Here is a 16268-nt window from a genome sequence, read left to right as displayed (position 1 = left end):
ATATCGTTGCATGCTTGGATTTACGGAAAATTGTATACGTGCATGATTTTTATAAGTGATGAAAACGATAATATTTTGAATGATGAGAATTAGTTGTGGCTATCGAAATATATGTAAATGCTTAAGACGTATATGTAAATGGTGATGATGAGGCCTAGGCACAGTAGATGAGTAATCCTATCACTGATGTCCGACAACCACAGGTACAGCGGTTCTATGTATGATAGATCCATCGTAAATGATGATGTACAATAGTAACCTCTAATGAACTGAATTCACCAATGGAAATGATTAATGATGATAACGATGAGCTGTTCTGATACGTCACGATTTCATATGACATATTTACATTACGCTTTTAAAATTCATGAAAGATATGTTTAGTATGGTATTTTTCACTGCTGTTTGCAATGTATATGTACTTGTTATTTTTGGTACAGGCGTGCTGAGTCTTTAAACTCACTAGGCGTTTGTGATGTAGGTGAGTTTGATATCGTGGGGACTTGAGGTGATAAACTCTGAGTAGGCAGACCCGGTGGGCGACACGACCCAGGAATCTCATGTTTTTCCGCACATTTACGATTTTATGATATTGAGAGGATATGAGTATTTTGATATGCTGTTGTTTTCACCGTTGGATGTTAGGATTTTTACTCGCTTATTTTCCGTGATATTTTATTGGTAAGAACTTACGATTAATTTTTTTTTAAATGATATTTTCAGTAGAACTACATGCATAAAATTTATTCAAATGCTTATTTTCAAAATGTGAGCTTTATAAAATAAAATATATATTTTCGCATTTTTAAAATAGTAGACGTTACAACTATACTTAGGAGATTCTTTATGGATGATTCCAAGAGAAGATATCTACCAATGTGTCATGGTATGAGTCTATCTAAATCTATGTACCTTAACTGATGATGAGATAGAAACCATGAGTCGCATCCAATATGTGTATGCTATAAGTAATATAATATATGTATGATATCCACTCAATATGATATTGCATTTGCAGTGAGTGTTGCAAGAAAATATCAGTCGCATCCCGATTCATTGCATTGGTAAGTAGTGAAGGAGATTCTTAAGTATTTAAGAAGAACTAAGAATTTGTTCTTCGTTCGCGGGAGTGGAGAATTTAAATTGAAAGGCTATACTAATTTTATCTTCCAATAAGATTTAGATGATTCGAAATCAAACTCTAGATTTGTATTTAAGCTCAATGATGGTGATGTCTATTGGAAGAGTTACAAGCAAGATACCACAGCAGATTCAACCACTGAGGCTGAATACATAGACGTAGCGAAGGAGGCTGTTTAAATGAGGAATTTTAGGTGTCATTCCTCAAACAGCTTATCCATCCCCGGTCTACTGTTACAACAAAGGTGCCATTGTGTAAGCAAAAGAACCAAGGTCCCATCAATTATTCAAACATATAATGAGGAAGTTCCATATAATCGGGGAGATTATGGAAATATAAGATATATTAGTAGAGAGTCGCCTCTGCATATAAATTTCTTGATCTACTGATGAAGCCCCTGCTAGGACCATTGTTTAAGAAGAATCGTGGAGCAGTGGGCCTAAATTCAATGGGTAGTTGGCTGTTGGTCAAGTGAGAGATTGTTAGAGCAAGTGCCTAGCGAGTCAACTTGTGGCTTGTGCTTTGTTGACTCTTATGTAAAAAAATATCTTTAGTTTAATAATATTTTCTGGTTTTATTCAGTTATGGAATTTACTTTATCTGTATCCTAATGCATACTGCATAAATAAAGTTCTTGAATATGAGAAAGTTACCATGAGGTCTGCCTTTCAAGGTAAGACCATGAAACTCATTAGGAAGTATCGTATATTCTAAACAGGTTATTAGTCGAATCATCGGCCTAAAATAAGGATAAATGTTGCTTGAGTTTGAGACTAGCATATGTGATATGAAAGTCGTGTTTTATTGTTAAGGGCATGAAGATGTCAGTTCATCCAGATGAGTGATCATTTGATGATACACTGAATAGTTCTCTTTCAGACTGTCCAAGTAGTTAGCACTTATTGAGTGGAAAATAACACAGTATGGTTATACAATATTAGTCCTTTGACCCGAGACAACATGGGAGTTTTGTGTACTAGCACTGCACTTTCTCTCATTTACCGATCCTATTGAAGGTCATTAAGTGGCGAGATTAGATGTAGTTTTGAAATATGTAAGAGCCGATGCATTATAGTCAAGGATTCTCCGTTTACCTACATTAATTAATGATATCCTATACGATCTGATGAGTTAATTGTAACGTACCGTACTTTTCATACTCAAAATTTGCGGAAAAATAAAAAAAATCTTCTTAAACATAAAATAACATTCAACTTTTGCCATAAAAATATCCCAACCAAGTCCCCCATAAGACATGGCGGTTCAAAGTATTACAATAAAAATTTGCTCACAAAAGTTTTCTCAAAGTGTTTCCCTCAAAACATGAAGTCAGAGTAAATTAACATTTGCTTAAAAACATAAACATTGCGGTCCTTGGGTTAGCCTCTCGCTCAGTCCAAGCCTGCCCCTTGGTTGCCACCTCCTGTCTCCTCATCCACATACTCACCTGCATCGATCAAGTCTAGTGAGTCTAAAGACTCAACACGTATAAACTGGAATAACGAGTACTATGTAATAAAATCGCATGCACTTTAAAATAGGACATACATAACTCGAATCTTGAACTTGCATAATAAACTTGGACATACAAACGTACATAACTAGACGTGCCATCAACGTAAACTTTCATAAACATACTACATACTTGAACATACATAACTTCATCATTTTGCGTAGAGGCATGTTTCAAAGCAAATAACCCATACATAATAAACGCCTGATCAGACAAACCACAGTAATGGGCTGACAGGGACGTATCCACTGCCACATACACGAGATCCCCGTTCATAATTTAACGCTTTCCAACCACGATCTAACCCTTTCATAATTTAACGGGGTGGAGAGGTCCTCGACCACGTTCACCGACTTCCGAACCCATTCAATTGGTCACAAGACAATTAGCATACCTCCAAAACTTAGAATATTTTCTTTTGCACGTCCACATACTTACTTGGCGTTGAGGGATTCATTGGACTTCGATCGGGGCCGTTGCTGCACATTCTAACATGAATTCAAATGCTTAACTGATACACTTAGGACGTTCTACAATTCCCATGACTCGACTTTGTAAACCATTATACTAAACCAAGACATCGAACATCAACCATGTTATCGTATTTTTCCAAAAATATGAAGGACACAAACCCCGTGCCTACCTCCGTGTAGGGGTCCGTGTAGACTCGGGTGAGAAGGCTCGAAAGGAAGGGTGGACACGAACCCCGTGTCAGGGTCCGTGTGGGGGTCCGTGTAGACTCTGGGAAAATCCACTCCGGAAGGAACAAAGGCACAGACCCCGTGCCAGGGTCCGTGTACCTGCGGGACAAGTAAAGCTTCGGAAATTTTAAACGGGTTTTGTTTAACAGTCTAGACTCGATTTCACGGACCACGAATCGACACCCCAAGACTCATCCTAGCATTCCACAACCACAAACCATATTCGCACAAATTCCCAAGCGACGATGTTCCCCCTACGACACATACCATTCAAAACGTAGCAATTGACACCAATTCGTTTCCTACGACTTCTAATGCATTCGAGTGCCTATCGACACAAAACGACGTATCAATTAACATCCCAACATCCTACTAATCATACCTAGATGCAGCAACGATCACCCGTTGTTGCGAGTTTTCACTACCGCAAATATACGGTGTCAAGTTTTAGTACTGGTTAGAGTACAGATATCGATCACATGAAGAGTAAATATTTAAAACTGTATATTAATTACCACAATTGACATAGCTCAACTTTATTTAAACAAATCAAATAGTTGGTTTAAAATCAATTCGAATAAAATAACAATTCCTGTAATTCTAGCACGCAGCAGAAAATTCACTGAGGAAATAAATCTAGATATGATTTCGTCGAGCCTCCCCTATGCTAAATTAACATTGACTAACATTTAATTAAATTGCACCATGTGTATTAACCAAGAACTCACAATATTTTCTATTCCCTCTGTCGAGTGATAAATAGAAATGTACTACCTATTACTGATTTTAATATGTCTATTCAAAATCTCGTAACACGTAATAAATGTAAACAAGGTTCTTTTATGGATTCGTCAGAGTTATACGTCTTTTGCACGTTATAAATATCTAACGATGTGATTTCTTCTGTCCTAATTTCAATCCCCTCTGTCGAGTGTTAGATTTCAATTATGTGATCAATCAAATTATGGCCAGTAATTCAAGAGCATTAAAACAAGAAATCACAAATAAACACGATGAAATAATTCAATGAAAATTCAAATCGTCATTAACATAGGTTCAACCACGACTACATCAATCTCTAGAAAATAAAATTAGTTCATGCTCAAATCAAGATCACAATGAAACCTGTTTATGATCATTAAAACGTAAAAACAAAGAACCGAATTAGAAACATGTTGAAGGGAGATAAAGGTGCGTCTCCGTGTCCGGATTTAGCGTCTCCGGTCTCCGTTCTTCGCGTTCCGTCGTTGGCACTCGTGTTTCCTTCGCACTCTCTGATGGCGGCTGCTTCTAAATATTTCGGACCCCCTCAAAATCCAACGCCGAAACCTATTTAAATCTGGAACTCGCGTCGCGCGCATATGCGCGCCATGAGCGGCGCATATGCGCGCTGCTCTTGGTATTTCTCTTCTTGGGGCATTTCTCGCGCATATGCGCGATCTTACTAGCGCATATGCACGAGTCTCACTGTACGGGGGCGCATATGCGCCAATCTTTCTGCCAGTATCGCGCATGTGCGCAGAAATATGTTGCGCATGTGCGCGGTTGCCTTGCCCTCGACTCCTGTTTTTCTCACCCTTCTTCTCATAAGCACCATTTTAATGCATTTTCATGCCCACGTCGTAGTCGTACCTAAGTTCCTGCACTCACACCAAAAACAACACGGAACGCATAATTCTGCCCAAAAAGACTAACAATCTGTATGAATTATAAAGATAATATTTTCATCACATGTCATACTCTTTTCCTCTTTATTCAACCTTTTTTTTTTATATAGAGACATTTCTTTCTTTTCACCTTTTCATTATATTCTTATATGCACACAAGGGAGAAGAACTTTTGTAGTGATACACATGTCCGTTTTCTCTCAGTTTTCGGTAGGCACTAGTGTATATGCTCAAAAGTTGGTAGTTGACGTAGGAGTTTAGAATTGATACGAATGGGGGCTTTTGTGTGCCTTGGCACACTCCATTCGATTTTCATTAAGCTCAAACATAGGACACTAGGGTGTATATGATGTTATGGGTAGGCTAGAAAGGCTCAAACGTTCCAAAAATTGCCTAAATCATCCCTAAGTCACACAATACCCGTATCTCGCCTCGAAGAGTGCCAAACTAAGTTCTAGACTATTTTCAATTTACCAATCAACAAACACAGATAGATCATGTTTTCGGGTATTCAAACAGAAAGAAATCACATCTCATTCTCATTTAGGCTCAAAGGGCTAACAATTGATAATTTATTCAAGGAAAACAGGCCCAATATAAATCAAAGACTGCCTGAATCATTTTTGTATTAGTGAACACGTAACTCAATAACAAATAATCAACATGCAGGTTTTGGAGTCCATTCGTTCATTTCAAATCACAAACCACATGAACACTCTCTTGACATCGAGTGTATCAACAATCATAGCAATCATGATTTAATGTGTAAACGGTTAAGTAAAGATATCATGCATTCGGATTCGTAATTAAGGAACAACATGGATTTCGGGTCAACTCTCATCATTGTTTGGTTATTACCTTAATTCCACAATTCCAAAAAAACAATTAACGACTACGAAAAGAAAAACATAAAGATTAAATGAAATTTTTTTTTAATTAAATAAACATAAAAAAAAATAACATCAAAGCAACAAATTAACTCAGATCAAATAATCGAACAAATAATCGAATCACCCCCCCAAACTTAAAATATGCATTGTCCTCAATGTATAAACAAGAAAGAAATGGGACACGCATACCTCACACGACGAGCGTCAGTGCTCGCCGTCATCATCATCGACATCCTCATCCATGTGCTGGGTTGGGTACTGTGGAGGAGGTCCTGGATACTGTAGTGGCCATGCAGGCGGCTGGGGAAACATGGGATCTTCTGGACCTATGGGCAGGAACCGCTGAGCAAGCACGGAGGTGAAATCCATCATCAATCCCATAAAATGGTCCGTGCGGTACTGAAGTGAATCTAGCACCTGGCGCTGCTCGACTAGTAACTGCCTCTGATCTTGCATCTCCGTCTCTAGTCGTCGCAATCTGTCTCCCCTGCGCTGTCGGGCTCCCTCAAGTGGTGGTGGTGGTGGAAGCGGTGCCTGTGGCAGGTCCTCGTCATCTGAATCAACGGGAGGCATATAGGGAGCAACGATGGGAGCCTTCGGCTTAAGCACTTGCTCATCAGGCGACCAAGAGACGTCGGCTCGTCGGCAGAGTTCGGTAATAATGTGAGGGCATGGCAGGGCGACCGGAGCTAATCCAATGCCGGCTCTCATGATCGATCCATATATTATTCTCCCCAAGTTGACAGATTTGCCCATCAAAATCGCAAAGACAAGCGCAACTTTGTCTTTGGTTACGTCGTGGTAATGCGAGGATGGGAGAATCCGAGCCAACACGAATGACGTCCACGCACTAGCATTAGGGTTCATCTCGGATTTCTCAGTGAGATTGGACCACTCGCGCTCATTTTCCATACGGCGCCTGCCTGACACACAGTCCGAATGACCTCTGAATAGTCAACCCCATCGTCTAAGAGTGCACTGTACTCGTCTTCTTCGAGGCTTGGCATCTGATATATCGTATTTATCGTCTGAGAATCAAACAATACCAGTTTTCCACGCACCAGTACCTTTGACTCATCATGCCGTATTCGCAGATTGGCATAGAATTCTCGCACGATAGAAATCACAGCGTCTAGAGGCGGTTGAGCAAATTCAACCCACTTTCTTCTTTGCAGTTCACGCTTAATAAAACCACGTAATGTTGATAAATTAAATCCCCTCTCTGGGATAATCGACCGAGTCATCGAGCTCTCATACACCTGTTGTGCTTCTTCATTCCAAAATCGGTGCGAATCAAAGCTCGAAGAGGAAGAAACACCCTTCTTTGACTTCTTTTTTTGTGCCATCAATCAATACTCAAATATCGCAACCACACAATCAAACCCAACCAACAGAGAGACCAAAATCGAAGCTAATTAAACCCCCAAATTTGAACACTATAATTGCACTACACCAATAATCCAATAAACAATGCACGTACAACCCAGTCGCAAAAGATTTATACCAATTCGACACACCAATTCACGATATCAAGAGTTCCCCCAAGTTTCTTGAACCAATTTCTAACAACTTGAACCAATTTCTAACAAATCAACAAATTTTAACAAAATCTGGAGAAGTCCCTTACTTGTACAAAAGATGACCGGAATTAGGAGTGTGCTGAAATTCCACGGAGGCGATTGGTGGCGATGGCGGTTTTCGAAGGAGGAGCGGCGGTGTGCAAGGAGGCGGCGGCGTGAGAGTCGAAGGAAAAAGGAAGGGCCTGTGAGTAAAATCTGAAGAAGCATCGCGATCCCTTTTTTTTTATACTGAATTGCTCGCATATGCGCGATGTAAAATGGCGCATATGCGCCACCACTACTGTCTCGGCATGCTGGGAGGTGGCGCATATGCGCGCCAGGATTGGAGCATATGCGCTGACCTTTCTGGAAAATTCGCGCATGTCCGCGCTCTAAGTGGTGCATATGCGCTGACCTTTCTGCCACTATCGCGCATGTGCGCGCTCGGAATGGCGCATATGCGCTGAGCTCTCGGCCAACGTTGCGCCTGTGCTCGAAAATTTGTCGCGCATGTGCGCGTGGCACACTATCCTTTGCATTTTTTTTTCAAATACCTGCAAAAAAATAGCAACATGCAAATTAATACTTGAGAAAATTAATAAACTATAGAATTGAAATAAAATAAATAAAATGAATGCAAAAATAAATAAATGTGGGTTGCTTCCCACATAGCACTTGGTTTAACGTCATCAGCCTGACTTTATTCGGTCTACTTTGGTTCTCGCAGTGGGATGTTGTCCATGTGTCGCACTTCATTTCCAAAGTAATGCTTGACCCTCTGACCATTGACCTTGAATGTCTCACCATTTTTTCATTTTAGCTCAATTGCCCCATGTGGGTACACTGTTTCCACTGTGAATGGTCCAGACCATCGTGATTTTAACTTACCAGGAAACAGCCTCAGTCGGGAATTGAATAATAACACATGTTGCCCCGGTTTGAAAAGTCGTCGAAGAATCTGCTTGTCATGCCATCTCTTGGTCTTTTCCTTGTATATCTTGGCATTTTCGTATGCGTCATTCCTAAACTCCTCCATCTCATTCAGCTGCAGCTGTTGTTGTTCGCCCGATGCTCCCTTATCAAAATTTAATTTTTTGACAGCCCAAAATGCCTTGTGCTCCAGTTCCAAAGGTAAATGACAAGCTTTCCCAAAGACCAACCTATAAGGCGACATCCCGATAGGTGTCTTATATGCAGTCCTGTATGCCCATAATGCATCATCTAGCTTGATCGCCAATCCTTCTGGTTTGTCTTCAGTGTCTTTTCTAATATTTGTTTGATCTCCCGGTTGGATATCTCTGCTTGCCCATAGGCTTGCGGGTGGTATGCCAGTGTCACCCTGTGCTTCACATCATATTTGGCCAATAGTGAGTTAAAATTTTTGTTGCAGAAATGCGTACCTTCATCACTGATAATGGCTCTAGGCGTTCCGAATCTTGTGAAGATGTTCCTGTGGACAAACTTAACAACAACTCGAGCATCATTAGTACTGGTGGCGATTGCTTCCACCCATTTTGACACATAATAAATAGCAAGTAAAATATAAGATTGACCAAAAGAGGATGGGAATGGACCCATAAAATCAATACCCCAGACATCAAAAATTTACACCTCCAAAATATTTGTTAGTGGTAATTCATGTCGTCTAGAAATATTGCCAACTCTTTGGCATTTATCACATGACTTGACTAAAGTATAACTGTCTTTAAATAAATTAGGCCAATAGAAACCTGACTGTAATACCTTAGCTGCTGTTCTAGATGCTCCAAAGTTTCCACCGTAGGGTGAGGAATGACACTGCTCTAGATTCATACCCGCTTCTTCCTCTGCTACACATCGTCTGATTATCTGATCAGCGCATCTCTTGAACAAGAAAGGATCGTCCCACAGATAAAACTTGGCATCATGAAGAAATTTCTTCTTTTGATGGTAAGTTAAATCTGGTGGTAATTCTCCTGCAGCAAGAAAATTAGTTATATCTGCGAACCAAGGATGTGTAACATTTACCTTGAAGAGTTGTTCGTCTGGGAACGACTCATTAATCACTCCACCTTCAGTTCTTTCTTCCAACTCTAGGTATGACAAGTGATCTGCCACCTGGTTCTCACAACCTTTCTTGTCTTTGACTTCAAAGTCAAATTCTTGAATTAGGAGGATCCATTGTATCAACCTGGGCTTTGCATCCTTTTTGGCAAACAAGTAACGAAGAGCTGCATGGTCAGTGAAAACAGTTACCTTTGTGCCAATGAGATATGTTCTGAATTTGTCGAATGCAAACACCACTGCTAGCATCTCCTTCTCAGTAGTTGTGTAATTCTGTTGGGCTGCATCGAGTGTACGACTTGCATAGTAGATGGCTTTAAACATCTTGTCTCGCCTTTGTCCCAATGCTGCTCCCACAGCATAGTCGCTAGCATCGCACAGGAGCTCAAAGGGCTCCTTCCAATGAGGCACTATCATGATGGGTGCAGAAATCAGTGTTGCCTTGATCCTGTTAAACGCCTGCAAACAATCATCGTCAAAAATAAATGTTGAATCCTTTTCTAACAAATTACATAAAGGTCTAGTAATTTTAGAGAAATCTTTAATATAACGACGATAGAACCCGGCATGTCCCAAGAAGCTTCTGATTCCTTTCACATTTTTTGGCGGTGGAGCTTTTCGATTGCCACAACTTTGGCTCTGTCTACTTCTATCCCTCTAGCCGAAATTTTATGCCCAAGCACAATACCTTCTGAGACCATGAAGTGACATTTTTCCCAATTCAGCACTAGATTCTTTGCTTGACATCTCGAGAAAACAAGCGCTAGATTCTGCAAACCATGATCAAAATATGAACCAAACACAGAAATATCATCCATAAAAACTTCCATTATTTCCTCGACCATGTCAGAAAATATGGCCATCATACACCTATGAAAAGTAGCAGGTGCATTGCAAAGACCAAATGGCATTCTCCTGAAAGAAAATGTACCGTAGGGACAAGTGAAGGTAGTCTTCTCTTGATCCTCCGATGCTATAACAATCTGATTGTAACCTGAATAACCATCTAGAAAGCAATAATAATGATAACCACCTACTCTATCAAGCATCTGGTCAATAAAGGGAATGGGGAAGTGATTTTTCCTAGTCGCATCATTCAATTTCCTGTAGTCTATACACACTCTCCAACCAGTCACTGGACGAGTTGAAATCAATTCGTTATTCTCATTTCTTACTACAGTTATTCCCCCTTTCTTAGGCACTACCTGTACTGGTGACACCCATGAACTATCAGATATAGCATAAATAACACCAGCATTTAACAATTTTAATACCTCAACCTTCACAACTTCTTTCATGGCTGGATTAAGCCTCCTCTGATGATCAACATTGGGGGTATAGGACTCATGCATCAATATTTTATGCATACAAATAGTAGGGCTAATCCCCTTTATATCAGCAATTGTCCATCCCAAAGCAGATTTAAATTCTCTCAACACCCTCAACAACCTATCTTTCTCATCACTAGTAAGAGCAGAAGATATAATTAACGGATGTGAAGAACCCTCGTTTAGGAAAGCATAGCACAAGTGACTCGGTAAATCTTTCAATATAGGGGATGCTTTTGGTACCTCTTTACTTGCATCCTCAAGTAACTCTTCAAGTTGGGCATTATTCTTTTCTTTAGGTAGCGTATTAAGGGCAAGTAAATCCTCTCGCACATCCCAGTCCTCTTCATCCACTGTGGAAGCTGACTCCCACAAGCATCTCTCTAAAGAGTCCTTTTTCATACTACCTGCACCAACATGAGATACACATGAATCAATTATATCAATGCTATTACAAGTACTTACCTCATTTGGTCCTTTGATGGTGTTTTAGATGTTGAACACGACTTCATCTCCACCTACTCTCAATGTGAGCTCGCCCTTGTGCACATCAATCAAGGCTTTTCCAGTAGCTAGGAATGGCCTTCCAAAGATAAGTGGCGTCTCCTGGTCTTCCTCCATATCTAAAATGACAAAATCAGCAGGAAATATAAATTTTTCTACTTTTACCAACACATCCTCTACTATCCCTCGTGGATAGGTAAGTGATCTGTCCGCCAGCTGCAAAGTAATAGTGCTAGCTTTTACCTCGCCAAGCTCCAATGTCCTGTAAATAGAAAAAGGCATTAAATTTATACTAGCACCCAAATCACATAAAGCTCTATTTACTCTAGAATCACCAATAACACAAGGAATAGTAAAACTCCTTGGATCTTTGAGTTTTTGTGGTAATTTCCTTTGGAGTATTGCACTACACTCTTCGGTCAGCTTTACGGTCTCAAATTCTTGAAGTTTCCTCTTCTTGGACATCACATCCTTGATGAACTTAGCATAATTGGGAATTTGCTCCAATGCATCGGCAAATGGGATGTTGATGTGTATTTTCTTGAAAATTTCCAGGAACTTCGCAAACTGATCATCTAGTCCTTTCTTCTTGAACCTCTGTGGGTATGGAAGATTCACCTTTGGTAAGGGTCGTGGTTTAAGTAATTTTTCAGGTTCCTCTACTTTCTCTTCTCCAACACTTTCGCTCTTTCCTTCATCTTCCTCAACTGTAACCTCTACACTTTCTTCAGTAGGCTCTGGAATCCCAATTTCTTTGCCACTCCTCAGTGTGACAGCTTTGCACTGTTCCCTAGGATTCACCTCGGTATTGCTGGGAAACTGTCCTCGATTCTGATCTTTTAAAGCCTTGGCTAGTTGCCCAATCTGTGTTTCCAAGGATTTCATTGTGGCACCCATATTACCCATGTGTGTCTCCATGTTATCAAGACGAGACTCAGTTCTCGCCATCCTCTTCCCAGACTCAGTCACAAATGTTCCAACTAGATCTTCAAAAGATGGCTTTCCTTCCCCTTTTTGTGTATTGAACCCCGGTGGGGGATTCAACACGTTCTTGTTGTTTGCATAGGAGAAATTCTCGTGATTCCTCAAACCTGGATGATAAGTATTAGGGGGAGGATTACCTCGATAACCTCCAAAGCCGCGATTGTTGATGTACTGAGCTTCCTCCACAACTGGCTCTTCCTCAGCAGTCACCAATGCTACAACAGACGTAGCTTGGCCTGGCTTGTTCATCGCTGCAATCTGTGCGGTCAATGCCAAAACCTGTGCAGTAAGTGATGTGATCGGGTCTACAGCATACACTCCAGCAGGTTTCCTTGATCCAGATCTTTCACTCGGCCACTGATAACTGTTGATGGTCATCTATTCAAGCAAATCATAGGCCTCATCAGGTGTTTTAGAAAAAATAGTACCTTCGGCGGCTGCATCCACATTCCCTCTGGTTGGCCCATCTAAACCATTGTAAAATAACTCAATCTGCACCCAATCTGCATAACCATGATTCGGGCACTTCCTGAGTAATTCTTTGTATCGCTCCCACGCCTCATATAATACCTCAAATTCTCTCTGCCTGAAGTTGGTGATATCTATTTTCAGCTGAGCAGATTTAGCAGGAGGGAAGTACTTTGACAAAAACTTCGTAACCAAATCTGCCCAAGTAGTAACACTTCCCAGCGGTAGAGATTGGAGCCAGCTCCTAGCATGATCCCTGAGAGAAAACGGAAACAGGCGCAATCGAATAATTTCGTCAGAAACACCATTAATTTTTACCGTATCCGTGATCTCCAGAAAAGTTCTGAGGTGAAGATGGGGATTTGCGGTGGTTGCTGCTCCAAATTGGTTCTGTTGAACCATGTTGATGCGTGCGGGCTTTAGCTCGAAATTATTAGCAGCAATAGTTCCACGAGCTATTCCAGAGTAGTGAGCGTTTATGACTGGGCGGAAATGTTCCCGGATTGGCACCTCTCTGGGAGCTCATTCTGATTATCTCTGTTTTCAGCCATTGCTTTAATCTCTTGGCAGTTTTTTCGATTTCCGGATCAAAAATCAGCAAGTCGGGATTTTGAAATCTTCGCATGCACTGCAAAACAAAAAGATTATAGATTAACAAAACAAATAAAATAAAATAAAATAAAGTCTAAATTAAAGTAAAGACTAATTAGTAATGATATCAATATGCAATTAAATAGTTTACTCCCCGACAACGGCGCCAAAAACTTGTTGCGAGTTTTCACTACCGCAAGTATACGGTGTCAAGTTTTAGTACTTGTTAGAGTACAGATATCGATCCCACGAAGAGTAAATATTTAAAACTGTATATTAATTACCACAATTGACATAGCTCAACTTTATTTAAACAAATCAAATAGTTGGTTTAAAATCAATTCGAATAAAATAACAATTCCTGTAATTCTAGCACGCAGCAGAAAATTCACTGAGGAAATAAATCTAGATATGATTTCGTCGAGTCTCCCCTATGCTAAATTAACATTGACTAACATTTAATTAAATTGCACCATGTGTATTAACCAAGAACTCACAATATTTTCTATTCCCTCTGTCGAGTGATAAATAAAAATGTACTACCTATTACTGATTTTAATATGTCTATTCAAAATCTCGTAACACGTAATAAATGTAAACAAGGTTCTTTTATGGATTCGTCAGAGTTATACGGCTTTTGCACGTTATAAATATCTAACGATGTGATTTCTTCTGTCCTAATTTCAATCCCCTCTGTCGAGTGTTAGATTTCAATTATGTGATCAATCAAATTATGGCCAGTAATTCAAGAGCATTAAAACAAGAAATCACAAATAAACACGATGAAATAATTCAATGAAAATTCAAATCGTCATTAACATAGGTTCAACCACGACTACAACAATCTCTAGAAAATAAAATTAGTTCATGCTCAAATCAAGATCACAATGAAACCTGTTTATGATCATTAAAACGTAAAAACAAATAACCGAATTAGAAACGTGTTGAAGGGAGATAAAGGTGCGTCTCCGTGTCCGGATTTAGCGTCTCCGGTCTCCGTTCTTCGCGTTCCGTCGTTGGCACTCGTGTTTCCTTCGCACTCTCTGATGGCGGCTGCTTCTAAATATTTCGGACCCCCTCAAAATCCAACGCCGAAACCTATTTAAATCTGGAACTCGCGTCGCGCGTATATGCGCGCCATGAGCGGCGCATATGCGCGCTGCTCTTGGTATTTCTCTTCTTGGGGCATTTCTCGCGCATATGCGCGATCTTACTAGCGCATATGCGCGAGTCTCACTGTACGGGCCGCGCATGTGCGCGGCTTTGGGGGCGCATATGTGCCAATCTTTCTGCCAGTATCGCGCATGTGCGCAGAAATATGTTGCGCATGTGCGCGGTTGCCTTGCCCTCGACTCCTGTTTTTCTCACCCTTCTTCTCATAAGCACCATTTTAATGCATTTTCATGCTCACGTCGTAGTCGTACCTAAGTTCCTGCACTCACACCAAAAACAACACGGAACGCATAATTCTGCCCAAAAAGACTAACAATCTGTATGAATTATAAAGATAATTTAAGTGCATAAAATGCACTTATCACCCGTCGATCCCCAACAAAGCCTGCAACATAGAAACTTCAAGAACACAATTTTCGTAAAAGTCGCAGTTTGAGCAGTCCCACGAAAAGCGTCATAACTCACACAATTTTCATCCAAAAATCTCGAACTTTATATCAAATCGAAGGCATCGAAAAGTTCTACAATATTTTAGTCGAAAGTTTCTCAAAATCTCGACCAAAAGTTCGCAGTTTTGACCAGGACAGTAAACACATGATTTTTAGATCTAAAAAGGGCTCCAAAGGTGATTTAAACATGATTGCTCAAATTTCTACACAACATACACATGGTTTTACGCATAAATAACAACGCACGCATAATATGACCTGCTCGATGCATCAAGAACAGAATATACGTGCCTTTTGATATTTAAAAATACCGTGACGACGATACCGAAGCAGAGATGGTGCGAGGCTCGATCCGGGACGAACGTGGCGCTAAGATCTTGTAATAAAATTCACGAAAAGTGGCTGAGATGGTGAAGGGGATGGGGCGGCTGCTGAAGGTTCCTAGAACCCTAAACTTTATTTTAAAATGGTGAAAATGAAATGGAATGAAAATGTGAGTGTGTGATATCGTGAATGTGTGTGTGTGTTAGTGGGTGTGTGCGTGTGTTTGGGTAGAAATTTAGGAATTTAATTGCTTAATTGTATAATTAGCAACCAATTAATAGTACTAATTAGATGGCTACTAAAAAATGCTATTTTGAATGCTAGTAAAATGCTCACCCACTAAAAATATTTAAAATACATAAATGACTAACTTCACTAAAAATTCCTTAATTAAAATAAAACACATAAAATACTAATTTTAAAAGTTTTAAACTCTAAAATTTCCAAACGAATAATTTAGGCTTTAAAATGCTAAAACTTAATAAATCATTTAAAATGCCTCATCTTCAACCTTAAAATAAAATTACCACATTTTAAATTTGCCAAAATCGTCACCGGTCTCTTTTCCTCAATCCCGCCTCGGATAATCGCCTAAAACATACACTCGAAAGACATTTTAACGTGCATCACATAAACTATAAATAATTTAAAATAATGCATTCAATTAAATCATGCACGGCTTAAAACTCATTTTAAAATTAATTAAATGATTTACTAATTAAATAAATGCATGGGTTATACGTGTACTGAATTTGGGCACTACAGTTCCTCCCCCACTTATAAAGATTTCGTCCTCGAAATTAAATCTTACCGAATAACTCCGGGTAGCGAAGTCTCATATCTTCTTCGGCTTCCCAAGTGGCTTCCTCCACTGATTGGTTTAGCCACCGGACTTTGACTAGCTTAGTCACTTTGTTCCGGAGCATACGCTCT

General features: G+C 39.9%; 1 protein-coding gene and 1 non-coding gene across 2 annotated transcripts; one reads left to right on the top strand and one right to left on the bottom strand.

The window, feature by feature from the left end:
• Positions 1-8282: 8282 nt before the first annotated feature.
• LOC140831498 (uncharacterized) lies at positions 8283-12708 on the bottom strand. Its single transcript, XM_073195254.1, has 5 exons — positions 11361-12708; positions 10954-11249; positions 10789-10830; positions 9215-9655; positions 8283-8810 (listed from the first exon to the last, which is right to left on the bottom strand). Exons 1-5 carry the CDS (start codon positions 12706-12708, stop codon positions 8283-8285), a joined length of 2655 nt encoding a protein of 884 aa, XP_073051355.1.
• Positions 12709-12838: 130 nt separating this feature from the next.
• Positions 12839-12945, top strand: LOC140833232 (small nucleolar RNA R71). Its single transcript, XR_012118364.1, has one exon. It is a non-coding gene; the product is annotated as a small nucleolar RNA R71 (small nucleolar RNA).
• The last annotated feature ends 3323 nt before the right edge of the window (positions 12946-16268 follow it).

Source organism: Primulina eburnea, chromosome 5 (assembly GCF_022965805.1).
Source record: "Primulina eburnea isolate SZY01 chromosome 5, ASM2296580v1, whole genome shotgun sequence".
NCBI lineage: Eukaryota > Viridiplantae > Streptophyta > Magnoliopsida > Lamiales > Gesneriaceae > Primulina > Primulina eburnea.
The sequence above is the reverse complement of the archived record's forward strand: the minus strand, read 5'-3'. Positions and strand labels throughout refer to the sequence as shown.

Excerpts from the sequence above, each read along its gene's own strand:
- LOC140831498 (XM_073195254.1), bottom strand. The coding sequence starts at position 12,708 with ATGACCATCAACAGTTATCAGTGGCCGAGTGAAAGATCTGGATCAAGG. Across the intron at positions 9,656-10,788 it reads AAGAAGTTGTGAAGGTTGAG|GATGCAAAGCCCAGGTTGAT; the intron begins GTATTAAAATTG and ends TTTGCCAAAAAG. Across the intron at positions 8,811-9,214 it reads CATCTAGAACAGCAGCTAAG|GGTGACACTGGCATACCACC; the intron begins GTATTACAGTCA and ends TGTGAAGCACAG.